At 41.4% G+C, this 17,588-nt stretch overlaps 1 protein-coding gene across 3 annotated transcripts in view; it reads left to right on the top strand.

Annotated features, from left to right (window-relative positions):
* The first annotated feature begins 6,639 nt into the window (after positions 1–6,639).
* Positions 6,640–17,588, top strand: part of TBC1D15 (TBC1 domain family member 15) — a 33,543-nt gene continuing 22,594 nt past the window's right edge. Inside the window, exons 1-3 of one of the 3 annotated variants that reach the window (XM_074902854.1) lie at positions 6,640–6,749; positions 16,492–16,590; positions 16,833–16,907. In XM_074902854.1, coding sequence (XP_074758955.1) covers positions 6,726–6,749; positions 16,492–16,590; positions 16,833–16,907 — 198 coding nt within the window. In that variant the 5' untranslated portion in view covers positions 6,640–6,725. Of the gene's footprint in view, positions 6,750–7,379; positions 7,399–16,110; positions 16,138–16,491; positions 16,591–16,832; positions 16,908–17,588 lie in introns of those variants that run through there. The other 2 variants (XM_074902856.1, XM_074902855.1) reach the window with 2 other exon arrangements.

Here is a 17,588-nt window from a genome sequence, read left to right as displayed (position 1 = left end):
ATCTGCAGCTTTTTTTCTGATGTGCTGCTGCACCCAGAGTCTAGGACAACACCACATTTACTGTCTGCTCATAATCTGACAGACTGGAGTAGCCTGGAAAAACTGAGTTGCATCTGTCCAAGCAAGGCTTGGAATATATTGATCTCTTGTGAGCAGAAAAAAAGTCAAAGGGGAAGATATTTTGGCACTGTTTATCATTGTTTCTCTGCTGTAGGGTTTTTGCTTGTACAAATTAAGCCTGTGATGGAAGGACTTGACAGAATCTGTGGTTGTCGTGTGCAGTCCAGGTTTTCATGTGGCTGAGCATGTGGGCAGCTGATACTTGAATACAGGGATGGATCTTGGAACTCTGCTGAAATAGCTGTGTGAACAATAGCAGCTGCTGCTGCTCTTGGCATAGCAATAATAGCTATGCTTGCAGCTGTGACAGCAACAGAAACTGCAGGAAAGCCAGGAACTCTTTCTGGCTGCACACTTGATGTGGGCTGGGGTGCTGTGACTACCTTTATGTGGCAGAAGATGCCTTATTAGAGCAGTTGGCTGCTTAAAATCCAGTGAAGAGTGAGCGACCAAGCTGAAGATACCCTCCTCCATAGATTCCCATCTGTGTAGTGTGCAAAGGGTTGAACTTGAGCATATTGCTGCAGCCTGCCCCATTGTTTTCTTAATGGGTTTATGGGGAAGGGAGAGGAACCTGTTAGCAGTATGTCAGCCTATGGAACTTGATGTTGTGCACCGAAATAATGTAATGCACTGTTGGTATGACCTGGACTGGGAGTCCAGGGAGTCATAAAGGTCTCATGATCCCCTCAGGTTAAATTAAGTTGAAATGACACCAAATGACCCATTAAAATGTTTTATTTGCAGTAGAAACAACTTAAACTGGGCAAAGGTTAATAAGTGATGTGGTCTCTTATTAATAAATCTATAAGAAAAAAAAAAAATAGGGAGGGAGAGTCAATCCAGATCATCACCCCAGGTTCTAGCACTGTCTCAGGTCTGGTTATCTTGGGTGGGTGCACAACCCAGCAAAGTATTCTGTTGTTTGAGTTCATCTTATTGGCTGTTTTGCACACTAGACAGAGGCAGGTATTCCATGAACTCATTAGCATGAGAGGTGAGGAAAAGGTGGAGCATGGGTTCTGTGCATGTGTTGAGGGGGAATGGGGTGCATTAACCCTTTTGTCCAATGGAGCTGGTAGCTGTGATCTCCCCCTGTCACCTTTATCTTTCCCCCAGTTTTTTCTTATTGGGCAATTATCCAGCTTTTGACTCCATCTGGTGCTGGGTGTTTCTCTCTTATGAGTCTTTTAGCTCTTCTGCAAGGGTACAGTTAGCAAGGCCTACATCATTTATCAAGCTCCTAAACTAAAGTGCAGGCATTAACCTGAGCATACAGTTTTACTCAGTCTGTGTCCCCACTTTGAGGCTTATCTAGGGAACGTGGCAATGTAACCACAAGGGAGTGGAGCTGTGCACCCTTTGATGCACTCTGCGTTCCCTAGGCTGGTTCCTTAGACTAACCACAACGGTCACAACTTGTCCTTGAGACTTTCTGTGTCAATGAATGTTTGATGCATTAACTTGCTTCAGATCCTCACAGTCATTACAGGCTAGGGACTGACTGGCTGCAGAGCAGCTTTGCACAGAAGGATCTGAGTGTCCTGGTGCACAAGCTGGTGATGAGCCAGCAAAGGTGGCCCGTGGCACCCTGGGCTGCATCAGGAAGAGCACTGCCAGCAGGCTGGGGGAGGTGATCCTTCCCCTCAGCCCTGGTGAGAGACTTCTGGAGTGCTGGGTGTAGTGCTGGGCTCCCCAGTACAACAGAGACATGGACATCCTGGAGCGAGGCTGGTGAAGGGCTGTCAAAGATGACTAGGAGACGGGACCATCTGTCATATGAAGAGAGGCTGACAGAGCTGGGTCTGTTCAGTCTTGAGAAGGCTCAGAGGATTGTCAACATTTAAAAAAGTTATGAAAAGGAGTAAAGAAGGTGGATCTGGTCATTTCAGTGGTGTCCCATGAAAAGACAAAACAAAATGGACACAAACTGAAACACAAGAAATTCTATTTAAGCATAAGAAAAATATTTTTCACTCCAAAGTTGGCCAGATGCTGGGCACAGCTTGACTGGGGAGGCTGTGGTGTCTCTGTCCTTGGAGATGCTCAAAACTCAAACTGGACAGGGGCCTGAGAAATCTCCTCTGGTCAGGAGGGTTGAACTAGACAATTTCTAAAGCTTCCTGCCAACTTCAGCTTTCCTGTGATTTTGCAACCTGGTAGCAAAGAGTCAGTTTTCTCTCCATCTTGAATGATAGGCTCATTTTTTTGCAATGATAGCTTGTGAAAGAATGAGAAGATTGGGCAACTGTCTAGAAGGTGGTCATGCATCTCATGGAGTAAATTGGTCTGTGGGACTGAGAGCCCTCTGAAACACTCCTGTCTTCTTGACAGTGAGACAAGTGGCAAATGGCATGCTGAGAGCAGCAGCACAGCAACACTGGGAGACCCAGGAGGAGTCCTGTGGGACCTGTTGATCATTCACTGAAGAAACTTAGAGCAGAAACTCCCTTCCTATGTTTGGTAGAAGAAGGGAGCTACACTGAGCACATCTCTCTCAAAAGAAACTTTCAATGCTAAGCCTGACTAGTCTCAACCTTCATTTTAAGGCACCTCCGAGAGAAGACTTACCTGCAAAACAAAAAGCATGCCTGGTTGTTGTGTGAGAAATAACACTTAGGATTAATTTCAAACTCACTGCATTTCAGTGGAATTGATACCTATGTGTGGGAGTAATGGATGATTCCCAAGGATTGGAGTGGTCCTAAGGCCAGATAAGAAACAAATGTTTTGAATTTTAATCCTTCAAATAAATACAAAAGTTTAAGACCTTACACATGTGCTTTGGTACTACATATTCCAGTGATGTTTTCCAACAAAATGTTATTACCTTTGGAAATGTATTAACTGATGTCCAGCAGTAGTGCAAATGAGATCTATCTTTTTATTCTTTACTTAGTTGACAGCTCATTCAGATAATGCTGTGCTGATCCCTGATCTGGTTGTACAAGAGTGCAAGCTTTTTATCTCAGGCTTGTTTCCCAGACACTGAAGGCTATCTCTTCCCCTGTTATGGTGTTTCCTGGGAATTTCTTGGAAATCAAAGCTTTAAAATATCTTTAAAGATAAATGCTGTGTTTCTAACTGCTTTTCCATTGGTATACAAAATTTCTCTGTAAAGCTATTTTTCAGAGTCACTTATGTGTTGCTTTTGCAGTGTACCTGTATATTGGGTAGAAAAGACAGGCCTATCTGCATGTACATTTTCAAGTCTATGTTTGAAGACTGCAAGAGCTTCTTTTCCTCATTCTAATCTCTTTTGAACTGCATGTTGATTAGAGCTGGGCACAACTCAAAATCCAAAGATCAGGAATGTTTTAAACATAAGGTTTTAGTCAGGTCATTTTTCTTCTGTGGTTTTTGCTTAAGGCTTATCCAGAACTCCATGATGCTTCTCTAAGCATTTAGGCTTCATTAAGCATCAGGAATGTTCAAGTATTTGATGATCAATGATTTTTAAAAAAACCTGTACCTTTCTTATATCTGTTTTCTCTAAGTCTAGCCCCCCAAACCCCAGCTGCTGCTTCTCTTAAGGAAAAAGGGAGGATAGTCTTATTATTTTATGGTCATATAAAAAATAAAGACTTCATTCAATCCCACTGACAATCAAAGAATAGGTAAGAAACAACATCAGTGCAGACACACAGAATAGACAAGGAAACAATGAGACAATGTATTGGTCAGCAGCATCAGTGGTGATTTTAGTTCATCATCTACTAGATACCAGTTTTGGGGGTACCTTTTCTAGCAAAAGGGAGAATGGGATTTAAAGAATAGTAATGAGACGGCTTGATGCACTTTTAGGGGAGTTTTTTCCCTCCAGGAAGGTCAGCTTGAAGAAAGTCTTTCATGCAACTTCTTGTATGAAAATTTTACAAGTAATAGGCAGAGTCTAGCACTGAGTTGACTTGATGTGGAAGCTAGACCTTTGGCAGTGAGAGTCAGAGGTAATCATCCTCAAAATGAGAAAGGGTATTTTACACTGGGCCCTAGAGAAGGGTGAGAGTTGGCAGATGGACAGGAGGAGCTAGATGAGAGGGTTAAAGTGATATGGGCTAGATGAATGATCTTTGCAAGAGCATTCTGCAGGAGTCTGAACACATCAAAATGGTGTCGGTCGCTGCCAGCAAACAGAATGGTACAAGAAAAAAAGTTTAGCTGTGTGGATAGACAGGAAAAGCTATGCTTTGGTGCTGTTGTACAAGCAAAATCTGCAAGGGAGCTAGCTATAATGTGAAAGGTAGAATTCACAGAGATATCTAAGACTGAGGCATCAATGAGGCTGTAGGCCTTGAAGACAGGTTGATATTGAAGAGGAGTGGATGCCAAGAGAGTCTGGAGGGAGATAGAACCATCTTCTCCATTAGTTGCCTGTTTAATTTGGATCAGGATTAATGGCTGTAGTAGAAATAAAGCAGTGAGACATGAGATAAATATGTATTTATTAACACAACTACCTACAAAGAGAAGGAAGCTTTGATTGAATATGCTAATGATCAAGTCCAAGAAATGGGAGAACTGGAAGGTGGCAGTCATGTTAGAGCAGAGAGCAGATTTCAAGGAGTTCATTGTAGACTGTGATATAGGCTAATGAAACAGATGGGAATCTTAATTCTGAGCTTCTCCTAGGACAGGAACTTCAAAAGAAACCTTGACAGTTTCAGTGGAGGGCTAGAATGAGTATGCAATAGAGCTAAGTGAAGGAAGTCCCCAGTGTTAATTGGAGACCTCAGGGAGCTGAGAGACGAAAAGGGAGAGGGGAATGGGATTACACGTGGGTGTGTAACATGTACTATTATATTGTAAGGGGAAAGTAATAAAGGAAAACTCTTAGAAAGGGAAAGGATGAAAACAAACACCTGGGAGACCAAACGAGATGAAACTAGTATGGGTATGGAAGGATGGCAGTGGCAGTTTCACTGCTCAGAGCAATTCATTTATGGTAATGCATTTTTAATGTGTAGCAGCCTTCTTTGTATTCACCGTAACACCCAGCTGTGCTCTTAATAAATTCAAAGCAAGGGACCACCAGAGCTATGATGTCCATTTTTGCTATGCCCATATAGCTTTCCAGACCTAGGTATTACTACAAGGACTTGTGTTCTGACTGTGGTTTTATTTTCTCATCATTATGCATGTTTATTTACAGAGAGTCATAACAGGCTCTCACAACTCTGAAGCAAATCAGTATTTGTCTTGAGAATTGTAAATCTGTTTTTCCATGGTAAAAAGTACAGTATGGGTGTTAATATAGCCAAAAGAGTTTTTAATATGAGAAGTCAAAAGTGAATTATAATGCCATTTTATGATGGAGCCCCTAAAAATAAGTATTTGCTCCTTCAGAGTAGCAAATCACTTCCCTGTGGGCATCTCACTGATCTGTTTCAAATAAACAATATTTGGGGATATACTATTTGCTCAAAGTATTTTAAGGTGTTGGAATACAGCAAGTGTCTCAAAACCCATAGTTATTTATGACTCTCAGCGGGATCAAATGTTGCAGGCATTAAGCGGAAGGTAATTTTAAGTAATACCATACATGATATTCTTTTCCAGGTAATTAAGACCAATCAAAACCTGTTGACATCTACAGACTTTTTTCAGACTCTACAAATCTCTACATGTATGAATGCTGAATATTTGCTAACACTGATGAGATTGTAATTAAGATTTGGCTTTATCCCGTGACTAATATGAATGTGTTGAAAGCCATCATCATGAAAGTAGGGTACTTTTTACTAACAGTAAAAATTTGGTCCATGAATATTAGAGCAGATTAATAGTGTCTAGGGGCCAGCATTTCTTTTATATTTACATTGTGCAACAGCAGGAAGAGAAAGGAAACAGCTAGAGAGAATACTCTGTATTTTATATCACATTTTCAGCAGTCCTCAAACTGTAATTACAATCTCCCGTGGCTCAGAAAAAGCTTTCAGTGTAAGGGGAAAAAACCCCCCAAACTCCCCTATTTTCCTTGCAGCATCTAGCTGGGTCATTCTTGCTCCCCTCACTGTGGAGGATGGCCGGAGCTCCGGGCCGGCACATCCCCGGCGCACGGGCGGGTGCGTTGGCTGTTCTGCAGTGCCTCTGCTGGATAAACGTCTCACTGCTGCCTTATCCTTCACTCCCCTCTTACTCTCACAACCCTCTTTTAAACCTCTGTAGGGGGGATAACGGGCAGCGTGAGGGCGGGCCAGGGCCGGGCCGCGGGCCCTGCCCGCCCAGCCCAGGGGCAGGCCGCTTCCCCGCCGCTGGGCACCGGCCAGTTTCGCAGGGCGCTGCGAGCGAGGGATCCCGATGAGCGAAAAGACCAAGGAAAAAGAGCGCAGCCTCTGGGAAAAGGACAACCCAACCCCAACCGCCATTTTCTCCGCGGCGCCCTGGCAGGAGGAGGGGCCGCCGCCGCCCCTCGCCCCGCCCCCGCTGGGCCCGGCCCTCCCGCGCGGGGCCGTCGCGCACTTCCCGGCCCGGGCGGGCGGCGGGGCCGCCTCCGCCCCAGTGCGCCTGCGCCGCCCTCTGGCCGCGGAGGGGCTGACGGGGGTTGTTGTGGAGAGGCCGAGAAGCACGTGAAGAGCGCAACGTCATCATAAACACTCGTAGGCAACATGGCGGCGCCTCCGAGCGGCAAGGTAACGGGGGCGGGCTGGGCCCGGGTCCTACGCGGGCGGCGATGGCCGCCGTCCTCGCCTCATGGAGGTCCCCGCTGTGTCCAGCGCCGGGGTCGCCCCCTTTGGCGGGAGCCGCGGGAAGGGGCGGCCGGGCCTCTGCGCGGCTGGGCGGCGACCTTCCCTACCCGCTGTGCGCGGGTGCGGCGTCTCCTCAGCGGCCTGGGGAGCCCGGGCCCACCCCTCCGGGCTTGGGCCGTCCCGCCCTGGGGCGGGCCTAGTGGTGGCGGGGGGCCGCGGGTCGCGGGAGCGGGTCGCGGCCGGGGGGTGGGATTTGGGCCCTGTCCGGAGCGGGTGCGGCGGCACGTCGCAGAGCCCGCCGCCCGGCCCGGCCCGCGTCCCACGCCAGCCCAGCTCGTCTCCGGCCTGCGCGGAGTGCCGGCCCCGGTGTTGGAAGAGGCCGCTCTCCGCCGGAGACGGGCAGCCCCGGCGCCAGGGGTTGGCCTCCGCAGAGCAGGCGCTGAGCCTGAGGAACGGCGCTTGTCCCGTCTACGTGGCTGCGTGGCCCAGAGGTGCTCGTGGACGTTACTGGCCTTTCTGCTGGCCTGCGCGCTCAGAGTGTGCGGGTGCGAGCCCCCGGGCGGATACAAAGCCTTGTCAGTCGGATAATTTGGTAATGCAAAGATTTTTATATGCTGCCGATCTTTGCAGAGTGTTCTTGAATGAAACAGTAGAGCTTGACAAGGATTCAAATGTCTGTCCTGGTTTGAGGTCATAGGAGGGAAGGTATTGGCCAACCCTCTCTGCTTCCCTCCTCCCTCACCAACAGGTTCGAGTTGTGTCTGTGTGGTTTCACTGTAGAAATATTTTTATTCCATGATTGTCTTCTGACAGTGTTAGTTTGCAATGCCGGGCTCCCAAGCATCTGGATCCCTTTCTGACTCTATGTAACTAGGGTTAAGAGTATTCAGTTTCACTTTTCCAGTATATGGAAACCCAAGCTATGGGTGTCCTAAATTAATTACACTTTTCCTTCTGGCTGTGCAGTACTGTAATGAGGTGTTTCAGATAATAGATTTCTGAAAGAGCAGTAAGCGTTTGTGGGGTGCTTTAGTCTCATTTGGCAGATCTTATCACATGAAAGTAATGGGTTTTAATGTATATGTTCTTTACTGCAAAATATTGTGTAAAGTAATTCCTATGGAATGAACATGGCAATATATTAAGCAGCTGGGATAGCCTGCGTTCTCTCAGCTTTCATTAAATCTGGTTTCAGCAAACCATATGAGATTGTGGTTTCTATTATACTTTTACCCTGTTTGCCTTCCCCTTCTCTATCACATTTTTTTAATTTCCCAGACATCGTTAATATCAGTAGATTCACAGCTTGGTTATTTCATATTGTCTCTAGTTTCTGCTCTATATGTTAATGGGCTATGAATTATAAATTGGGTTACTTCATGTACTACTTTACTTGGATTTTTGTCCTTTTTGGTATTTTGTTCTTAATGTTTCATATCTCAGAAGGTTCTTTTCAGTGTTTTTCTCAACATGGTTAACTTGGTTCTGGAAAACTTAAGTTAATGCTGTTGAGTTCTGGAGTCATGACTCAGTCTTTATTAATGACAGTCTGCACTAGAACAGTGTGATCTTCATTTTTTAGCCCTTCATTAGAGTTGCCATTTTTTTCTGCCAGTAATTTGGCAGTAAGGTCTCATTTTCAGTGCTTTATGCATGCTTTCAGATGTTATGCATGAAAGCACATATATTTTCTCCTTTTTGTTGCTTAGCAAGTGGCAGTTGTTTTCCTTATTTTGGAGAACCGACTCGGGACTCACCCTTATAACAGAAAACCACGTTAGAAAATGAGGCAAAAAGTTGTGTATGGGGAGAAGTACAGACTTCTAATTCTAGTCTATCAGTGTATAGACTGTTGTTACACCTGGACAGTAACAGTTTTTGCTTTATGCTCTTGGACTTCAGAGTATCTTCAGCACATGGGTTGTTAGATCTTTCTCAAGTTACCAATTGACACATGGGCTGTCAGAGAAGTTATTTTTCATTTGCCTGTGCCCTTGGTCTTGAAGTTAAAGCTGCACAGCTTTCACTGGCTAAACATGTGAGCTTCAGGTCTAAGCTCACATGTTTGGCCAGTTCAGCAACTAGAAGTGTTTGACTAGCATTGTAGCTACTATTAAACAATAATGTTGTAAATGCTGTAGTGTTGGGAGTGGGGTGTGTGTTTGCTGTTGAGGGTTTTATTTTTATAGACAGGACCAGCAAAGAGATTTAAAATATGGTCTGTTAAAATTAACTTTGAATCCTTCAGGTAGTGTAGGCAGTGTCTTGCTGCACCTCCTGCTAGTTAAATTTGGGGGCACAGAGACTCCTATATTATGCATTGTTGTGCCATTTTATTAAGCACTTGATTTAAAAATCTTCATTATAACTTCTTCAGCCTTTTTCATCTACTGCATACAGAATCATAATTCTTCCTGAATATGTTGTACTTCATAGGTTTTCTTTGTGAACAGAAGCCTTTACCTGCCTTTGCCTCTTTTGAATTTAGTTAAGGTTTTTTTATGCTTGAATGCAAAGCAGTTCGCTGATAACTCTGAAATTTCTGTGTATTCTTCCTGTTTCCTGTTCATTAAGGATTTATCTTGCAGAAGTGTTCACAGTAGAAATAGTGTGTTGCCACCTCAAGGTTTTATTTTGGTACCCCGAAGAGACTTGTATTTTCACTGATATCCCACTATTGTTGCATACCTAGCAGAAATACTTTGTTGTTCAAGAACTCTTTGGTGCACTTCAACAGAACTTGAAAAACTTACTGTTTTCTTATATGTGGTTCCTGGTGTTGCCATCATTCTCATATTTGTCACAACATGAAAAATACTTGTAGGATTTCCCCCCTGCTCCCCTTAGAAACTTGGTGTTTGTAAGACTTTTACTCTTTTACTCTTTTAAGAGTAGCAGGACATGAAGTTTTAGGATAAAGGTTGAGCTGTAGGATCAGCAAACAAAAGACATATAAGATTATGGCTTTATATTTTTACTAAAATTCAAATTCCAGAAGTTGTAGCCTATCTTCTGTGGAGCAGATCACATGTTGGTCAGGTAATATTAGCTCAGTGCTTTGCAGAGCACTCCAGTGTGCTGGTATCTGGTCACTGAAAGCAGACTATTGATGTAGATAGGTACCTGTTTCATGTCCAGTGGCAGTCTTAACAGCGGATGTGTGAATAAGCTCTGGGGAAACCTCAGCTATTCCAGAGAGGGAGATGGAAATGAAAGCAGCATAATGCATATTTTAAAATCCAGTTATAGTTCTTCTAACTTGAAGCACAGCTCTAAACTAAGATACTTTCTTTTGTGGATGTAAGTTCTCTCAAGACAACCAATGCCTAAATTGAATTTATTTTCTTGGCCTGTAGTTGTTTCCTTACTGTGCTGCATCTTTTCTGTTTACCTTCTGTCAGAATCTGAAAATAAGATGCTGCACAGGTGCTATATCTGTTGTTAAGATATCTGTTATATCTGTTTGCGGACAGACCCATTTTTTCTTAATTTGTAGTCTGTGGAGCATTCAGACTTTCTTACTCAGTCACTTTCTGAGCATGCCTGCTTGCTGCTTTAACTGTTGAATTCACAATGAGGTCCTCTACCCGATTCTCTAATATGAGGCAAAAACGAAGTAACTGCTGTTGAAAAGTTGGTAGAATCAGGATTTGCACAGTGCCATAATTAGTTGATGACTCCAGATCAGTGGCTGATTTACTGTAGAAGTGCTGCAAGCTGCGTCTGTCATGAGAAGCTGGATGGCAACTTTACAGAGCAGTGCTGGTCCTGAGCTGTACTCTGGCAGAAAAGGAGAGTGAGCTGGGTAAGAACACAGGGGGAGAGTATGAAGTATCTGAAGGATGGGGCTAGTTAACTAGCTGAGAGAGTTGCAGTGCTGCTTCATTCTCTCCAATGTCCTGTGTTTGGCAGGTTGTTAGCATGTGACAGGGGTAAGAACAAGAGTATATGGTATGAATGGTCAGTGCACATGACATCAGCTAGTACTCAGGTGCCCAGCACAGGCAGGGTGGGAAATATATGGGTGAGGAGAGCAGAACCACCCTGTTCTTTGGTAGCCCCAGATCCTAGCTCTTCTGTTTTGTTGCCTTCACCCTATTGTCTTTACGTGCAGTGTTGTCTTTCACTAGCAGGTAGCACAAGGCCATAAATTGTCATCAAATGGCAAGCATTTGATCCCAAAACTTTGCTTGTGTTCTTGCATATATTGTAATTGTTGATGAATGAGGTGTGCTGAAGTCTGCCTGCTCATGTATGCCCTGGCAATAAAAAGCTACAAACGTTGCCTCTTGACTGCTCATTGTAAGCAGTACAATGAGCCGGAGATACAAATTGTCCATGATGTGTCCTTAGAGTATTAAGAATGATTCAATTTATTTCTGAGAAATACTGTTACTGGGACAACAGTGGGACTTCAGAAAGTTATTTTCTGCTGGACATGGACTTGAACAGTTAGTTTTCCAGAACCTTAACTAGCATATGCCATGACATGTAAACTGAGCCTACATCCAGCAGCTTTCCTTTGTTTTTTTATAGTAGGTGGGTAAGCAACTATGGCTTCGTGCAGTTTTCCTGAATTTTGTGCTATGGTTCCCTGTTTTTACAGACCCTGTGTCAGTATATGAGATGGAATACCTGCTGTCTCTGTGTGGCACAGCGTTTTAACGACTGATTAGAATGAATTGTGAATTTGCTTTTGACTTCTGTAGCACCTCTGGCAAAAAAAAAACCCCGCAACAGGTCAAGGTGGCTTAGCAGCATTTAGAAACTCTTGCATCAATTTCTATCTTTTGTAGAATTCTGAATCAAATAGGCAACGGATCTAGTTTTCATTCTATAGAACTGGAAAAATAAACGTGGTGTAAATCATGCTTGCAGATGGCAAGTGTGGTCTTGCTTGACAAGCAGGAAAGACCTATGAACGTAAGCTTCTCGGGTACATATTATTCCAAACTTAAAATTTTAAGTAAGTTTGTTAAAAAGTAATACTTAAATGATACAAACTATTTTTTTCTTACTTTCTCAATCATTTATAGAAAAAAGTTGTCCACTGAGTGCTTTTACAATGATAAATTTCCTTAGGTAGTCATGCTTATGATTTGAAGCCTTCGAGGAACTTAAGGATGCCACAGATGGATAAATCTGGAAACTGTTTTTCTTAGAACTAGCTTTAAACTATTAAGATGTCTGAAAACCTTTTGAGTAATTCTCATACACAGCTACAAGACAGGATTAAAATTTGAGTCATTTTTCAAGTTCTTGAGCTCCTGTCAAGGTTACATCTTCATTTGCTTTGGTTGTGTTGTTGTGTGCTTTTGAAAAACACTCTTCTCTTCTTTTTTCATTTGTGTTTTTGCTGTGGGACCATTGGGGTCTGGCTTTCATGTAAGAACATCTAAACCTGAGCAACATGCATGTCTGTGGACAGTTCAACAGATGTTTGTAAATAGGTATAGAAGAAAACAAACCAGCCATTGTTTAAATCTTTAATTAGGCCTTTCATGGCTGGACAGCTTATTTAGCTGCAAGCGTCTAAGCAACATACAGTGCTTTTTTTTCCCCTAGGGTTCTATTTCCGTGACCAGTGGCTTGACTGTGCAGAGCACAGGATTCTTACTGGGTGGATGGGTGGAAGGGCTGTAATATCAGGGTGAGCAATACTTTGGGTTTTGATAAAAATCCTAGTGACATGGCGATTAATCTAGTCACCTGTGGTGTGCACTTATGAATATGGAACTTGGCTTTTTTTCATGATGGGTTTATTGATGTTGTGTAGATCTAGAGGAAGAGCGATGGCTCTACTCATATGAAAAGAAAATTAAGGATTGAGCTTGACTTTACCTACTTCACACCTTTGAAAAATAGACCAATAATGAATAGTACAAAACCAAGGTGAGCCAGTAGCATGTTTTCCTGTCTCTTAATAAAAGAAGCATAATTGTCTAGCTGAACAGATGACGTTCTTTAAAACTCTTGAATTCTTTCTCACAGTGGATAATGAGGCCTTTCTAGATCACAGACCTCCATCATTGAAGGCAAAAAGTTATCAAGGTTTAAAGGAGAGTGAGTTGCTTTCCTATGTAGGATGTGTTGACAGGTAATACTGATGCAAGTTTTGGTTGGGTTTGAGGGGGGTTATAGTTAATTTAACTGCTAGTGAGGGGGAAAGGGTCTCATTGTCCTGTCCTGCTCATATCTGGTTCATTCTACTGTCTACATACACACCAGGATCTCACTACATAGATTTTGTGTTCACACCTTATACAAGTCCTTAGTGTTTTAATGATGCTTCTGATCGTCCTCCAACATTTGCTGTCCTCCCACATATTATTTCAAGTTACTCATTTTACATGTTCTGCAGTAACTTACTGTTTAGGCAAGCAGCAGCATATGCTGCTATTGCCTGGTTTTGAAATGTCTGTTTTCCTGACTGCTTAGAGGTCCATGTGTGCTGACTGATCAGGCATTTGCCTGACTGTTGGGTTGCGGAGGCGCCTTTGGGCCACATGGTGTGTGGGGTTGAGATATACAGTGTTATAGCTGTTATACAGTTGTCTACTGATGGATGTTTTTTATTCAGATTTAACTATTGGTATAGTTAAATCCTTCAATTTGATACTTTCCTTAATACTTATTACTTGTATGTGTATTTAAATGTTACTTTCCCTCTTTGAATTGACTAATAGCTTGCTGGTGCTGTAATACCAGAAAACAAAAATCTGTCACAAACTACATTTTACTGTAAGGTGCTATAAGAATACTTAGTAGCATTTTTGAATTTTCAACTTGCTAAGAACGTTGTGTGAAATATAGTCTGCCCAGAGTAGCTGATCCTCAGGTGCTACCACTGTAAAACCATATTCTCAAAATCAGCTTATTCCAATTCAGTTACAGAGTTATCTTACAAAGTACTGCTGAACAGAGCAGCTTAATATTTCAGATAATTCAGAGTTGGTAACTTCCAAAATGTTTTATAGTGTTAAAGCACTTCCTAGATAATATTTTGTAAGATTAATGATATGCCTTGCTTTAAATTAGTTAGATTATTGTATCGTCTAGACTCTCATATATGTGTGACAACATTTTTCTTTGATGACACTAAAAAATTGCACTTTTAAAGCTCAGTTGTATGAAATATCATATAACAGTTGGAAAAAATAACTCCAAGATTGTATACCTTGTTGGATAAGAACAAATCCCAGCAGCTTGGAGTTTTTCTCTTGAGTAACAGTAGGAAGGAAATAAGCTGCATTGTGATAACTCCACTGTTTTACAGATGCCCTTCAAACTTTTGAACGTGTTCTCGCTTCTTTGGTTTTATTGCTTATTTTGGTGGAGCACGGGGCAGGGACCTGGATCTGTTATGAAAAGCAATGTAGAATTTTTCAGTTGCATGACAACTGTGGCATTGGGAACATGTTTTCTTCTCCTGTGTGTTGTGATTTAAACCTGGCTGGCAACCAAAAGTCACGCAGCCACTTGCTCACCCTCCCCACCCCTGGGGAACAGGGGGGAGAGTTGGAGGGGTAAGGTAGACTCATAGGTTGAGATTAAAACAATTTAATAGTTGAAATAAAATTAAACCAAAAATGATAATAATAATAGTATTAATAGAAAATACAAATGGGAAATGCACAGTGTGATTGCTCACCACCTGTTGACGGGTGCCCAGCCCATTCCTGGCTAGTAATCCCAGAGAAGAGACAGTCCTGAAACCACAATCCTGGAAGCTGGAGTGAGCTTCCCGATGAACTTTCATCTATATACTGAGCATGACATTATAAGATACGGAATATTCCATTGACCAGTTTGGGTCCACTGCTTTGGCTGTGCTCCCTCTCAGCTTCTTGTGTCCCTGTGCACTAGCATGGGAAGTTGAAAACTCCTTTATTTCTTAGCAGCAACTAAAACCATGAGTACATTATCAACAGTCTTCTCCTATCAAATCCCATACTGAATCCAAAACAGAGCACTATTCTAGCTACTAAGGAGGAAAAAACCCCTAGCTGTATCCCAGCTGAAACCAGGACACTGTGAAAGGAAAAGTTTGTTCTTCTGAGATGAATGGATAGAAAATAATAAAAACAATTATTAAATTGCACACCTTCTACATTGAGAAGGTGTACTTTGTGATACTAACATTATTGACAGAAATGTGCTTCTACCAGTATAACTCTGATGCAGATAGTTTCTTCTGGAACAGGTGTCCCAATGACTGATCACTTTGGTTCATACTTCTGACTAATTGTAGTGATAGATCAGGTCCAAATAGCTAGAATATAAAATTCAAATAAATTCCAAAGTTGCCTTGTTTAAATAAGGACTGAATTTAAAAACAGGTATTGGTAGAAATAGAGGGACAATCTTCTTTGATAGAAAAAGCTGTAATAGAGAAGAAGGACAGTTTTGAGAAAAAAGCTGTAACCGAGAAGAGGAAAGAAGCCTTCCAGTATTTGAAAGGTAACTTCATGCTAATAATCCTTCAAGAGGGAGGTTATACTAAGAGACCTCTAGAGGCTTCTTCCAAGTGATATTTCTGTGATTAAACAGGACACTTCAGAAATGTGTTGCTTGTGTAAAGGGAAGAGAAATTTAAGTAGTAAATCTACAACAGAAAGGACAAGTTAACTGAATTTCATTGCTTTTTTTAAGCTCTGTATTCTTGTCTGGCTAGTTAAGCTAAACTTCTAGTTTACCTAAACTTCTAGTTTACTGGCCTGACTGCAAATATGATGATTTTAAAAACCTGAAAAGTGGGTAAGTTGAGAAAAAGAGACAATAATATTTTAACATCAGAGAAATATATCATCTGTCTCTGATTAGTTAAGAATTATTAGGTTTTGCTTTTCAAAATATATATTTCTTAAGGCAGTGTTTGTAACATAGTTGTTAAAATTTTACTGTTGCTATTTGACATATTTCACTTATGCAAAATCTAAGTTAGGGACTTTTCAGAGTTGTTAAAAACTGTTTACACTGTTTATAGAACTTTTAAGAGTGTGTATAGCATGTAGCTTTGAAGAACCTGCTGAGTTTTGACAGAGTTCTCTTAAAAAAAAGCATGATCAGAACACTGAAGAGTTTTATAAATGCTTAAATGCAAAAGTTACGTGGGCAGTGCGTACTCCTGCAAGCCTTTCATCTGACTGTCACATACTGTACCTTTGAAATGGAACCTTTGCCATTCACCCTGAATATAGGATTGGACCATTATTTATTCTAAAGCTGCAGTTTTTTTATTTCTGTTATACACTAGACTGCCCAGATTTAAGTTAAATCAAGGTTATAATTTCAACATGCTTAAATGGCAAGTGGAGGAAAGGCAGGCCGTGTAAGAAAGCCTTTTAATGTTTTAAAAGCTGTGTGGTATTTCCATATGAACCTTTGCCTGCTGAATTGAAAAGTACTAGATACTGAATGCATTATTGTGATTTACTGGTGAAGTAATGATAGTATGTTGCTTAGAGAGTAAGTTTAACAAGTTCCATTTTCTATTGTTTCTTGATTTAAGTGAAAGACTGAGATCTTGAGGGTAGGGAAGAAGGAAAGGTAACAAAGCCCCTAACAAGGTAGAGGTGTTCGCTTCAACTTACATAGGTGAGTCAAAGTGATAATGAGTACCACAGGAAAGGGAAACAATTTAAAAATCTAATTTCTTTTTATTTCAATACCCATTTTGTTATAGGTTTTGTATGAGCAAGAAGGAGTTTTCATTCACTCATCCTGCGGCAAAAATGATGACCAGGACAGCTTAATATCAGGAGTATTACGTGTCATAGAAAAGGTATTTGCATAATACAGTTATGGAAACTTCATATATTTGTTGGCAAACACAAAATGTGTTTGGCAAGTCTTAAATGCCTTTTTAAATAAAGGGGTTTGTAAATGAACAAACATCACATAATGTTTCACATCATCTGCATCATTTATATATATGTGTAAGTTGTGCCACAATTATACCATGAGCAAATAGGGAGATATGTACTTTGTTGTGTAGTATTGAATTTTTTTATGATTGTATTGTAGGAAAATGAAGTAATAGTAGACTGGAGACCACTGGATGATACTTTGGATACTTCTAATATCCTCTGTGCTGGAAAGGTAAATTTGTTAGTTATCGGTGGTGTTCATTCTGTTTCTCCGGAGATTTTATTTTGTGTTAATTTATGCATAGGTGATCTCATAACTGGATGCAAAATCTATTTATGTGATTATCATTGTTATTAATAGCTACATGTAGGAATTATATTTATGGACTGCAGCCCAGTTCAGGTTATTTGGATACATGTGTAGGTGACTGTATTTAGTTTTTAGTTGGTTCATAGGTAAAATAGAAGGGGACTATCTGTATGAATAGTAAAGATCAAATGAGTGTAAGTGTATCAAGGTGACGAGTGTCCCTACGTCTAATATGTTGTAGTCTGGTGATTCGCTCTTCATAATTAGACTCAAACCAGAGAGGTACTGTTCTAATGCAAAATACAAATAGAAGTCTATGGGGGTTCCAAGATGGCGTCATATGTGGTATTTAAGCAGTGTTAAGGGGATGTGACTAAAGAAGAAATATTTAAGTTTTACACTTAAATAAAAAATTTTTGTTGGTGGAGTCTGCAAGAGAGGCTAGGATTTTTTAGTACCATGTTGAATTTATTAAGTAAAACTTCTTTTCTTAGTATTAGTCATAAGTCCAAATTTCCTGTGCTGAACTGTATCAGGTTTCTTAGGATTTAATAGTACATATTCTTTTAATCTGTGAAAATGAATATACTTATTCTTTTTGTT

This window comes from Athene noctua, chromosome 3 (assembly GCF_965140245.1).
Source record: "Athene noctua chromosome 3, bAthNoc1.hap1.1, whole genome shotgun sequence".
In the NCBI taxonomy this organism is placed as follows: domain Eukaryota; kingdom Metazoa; phylum Chordata; class Aves; order Strigiformes; family Strigidae; genus Athene; species Athene noctua.
The sequence above is the reverse complement of the archived record's forward strand: the minus strand, read 5'-3'. Positions and strand labels throughout refer to the sequence as shown.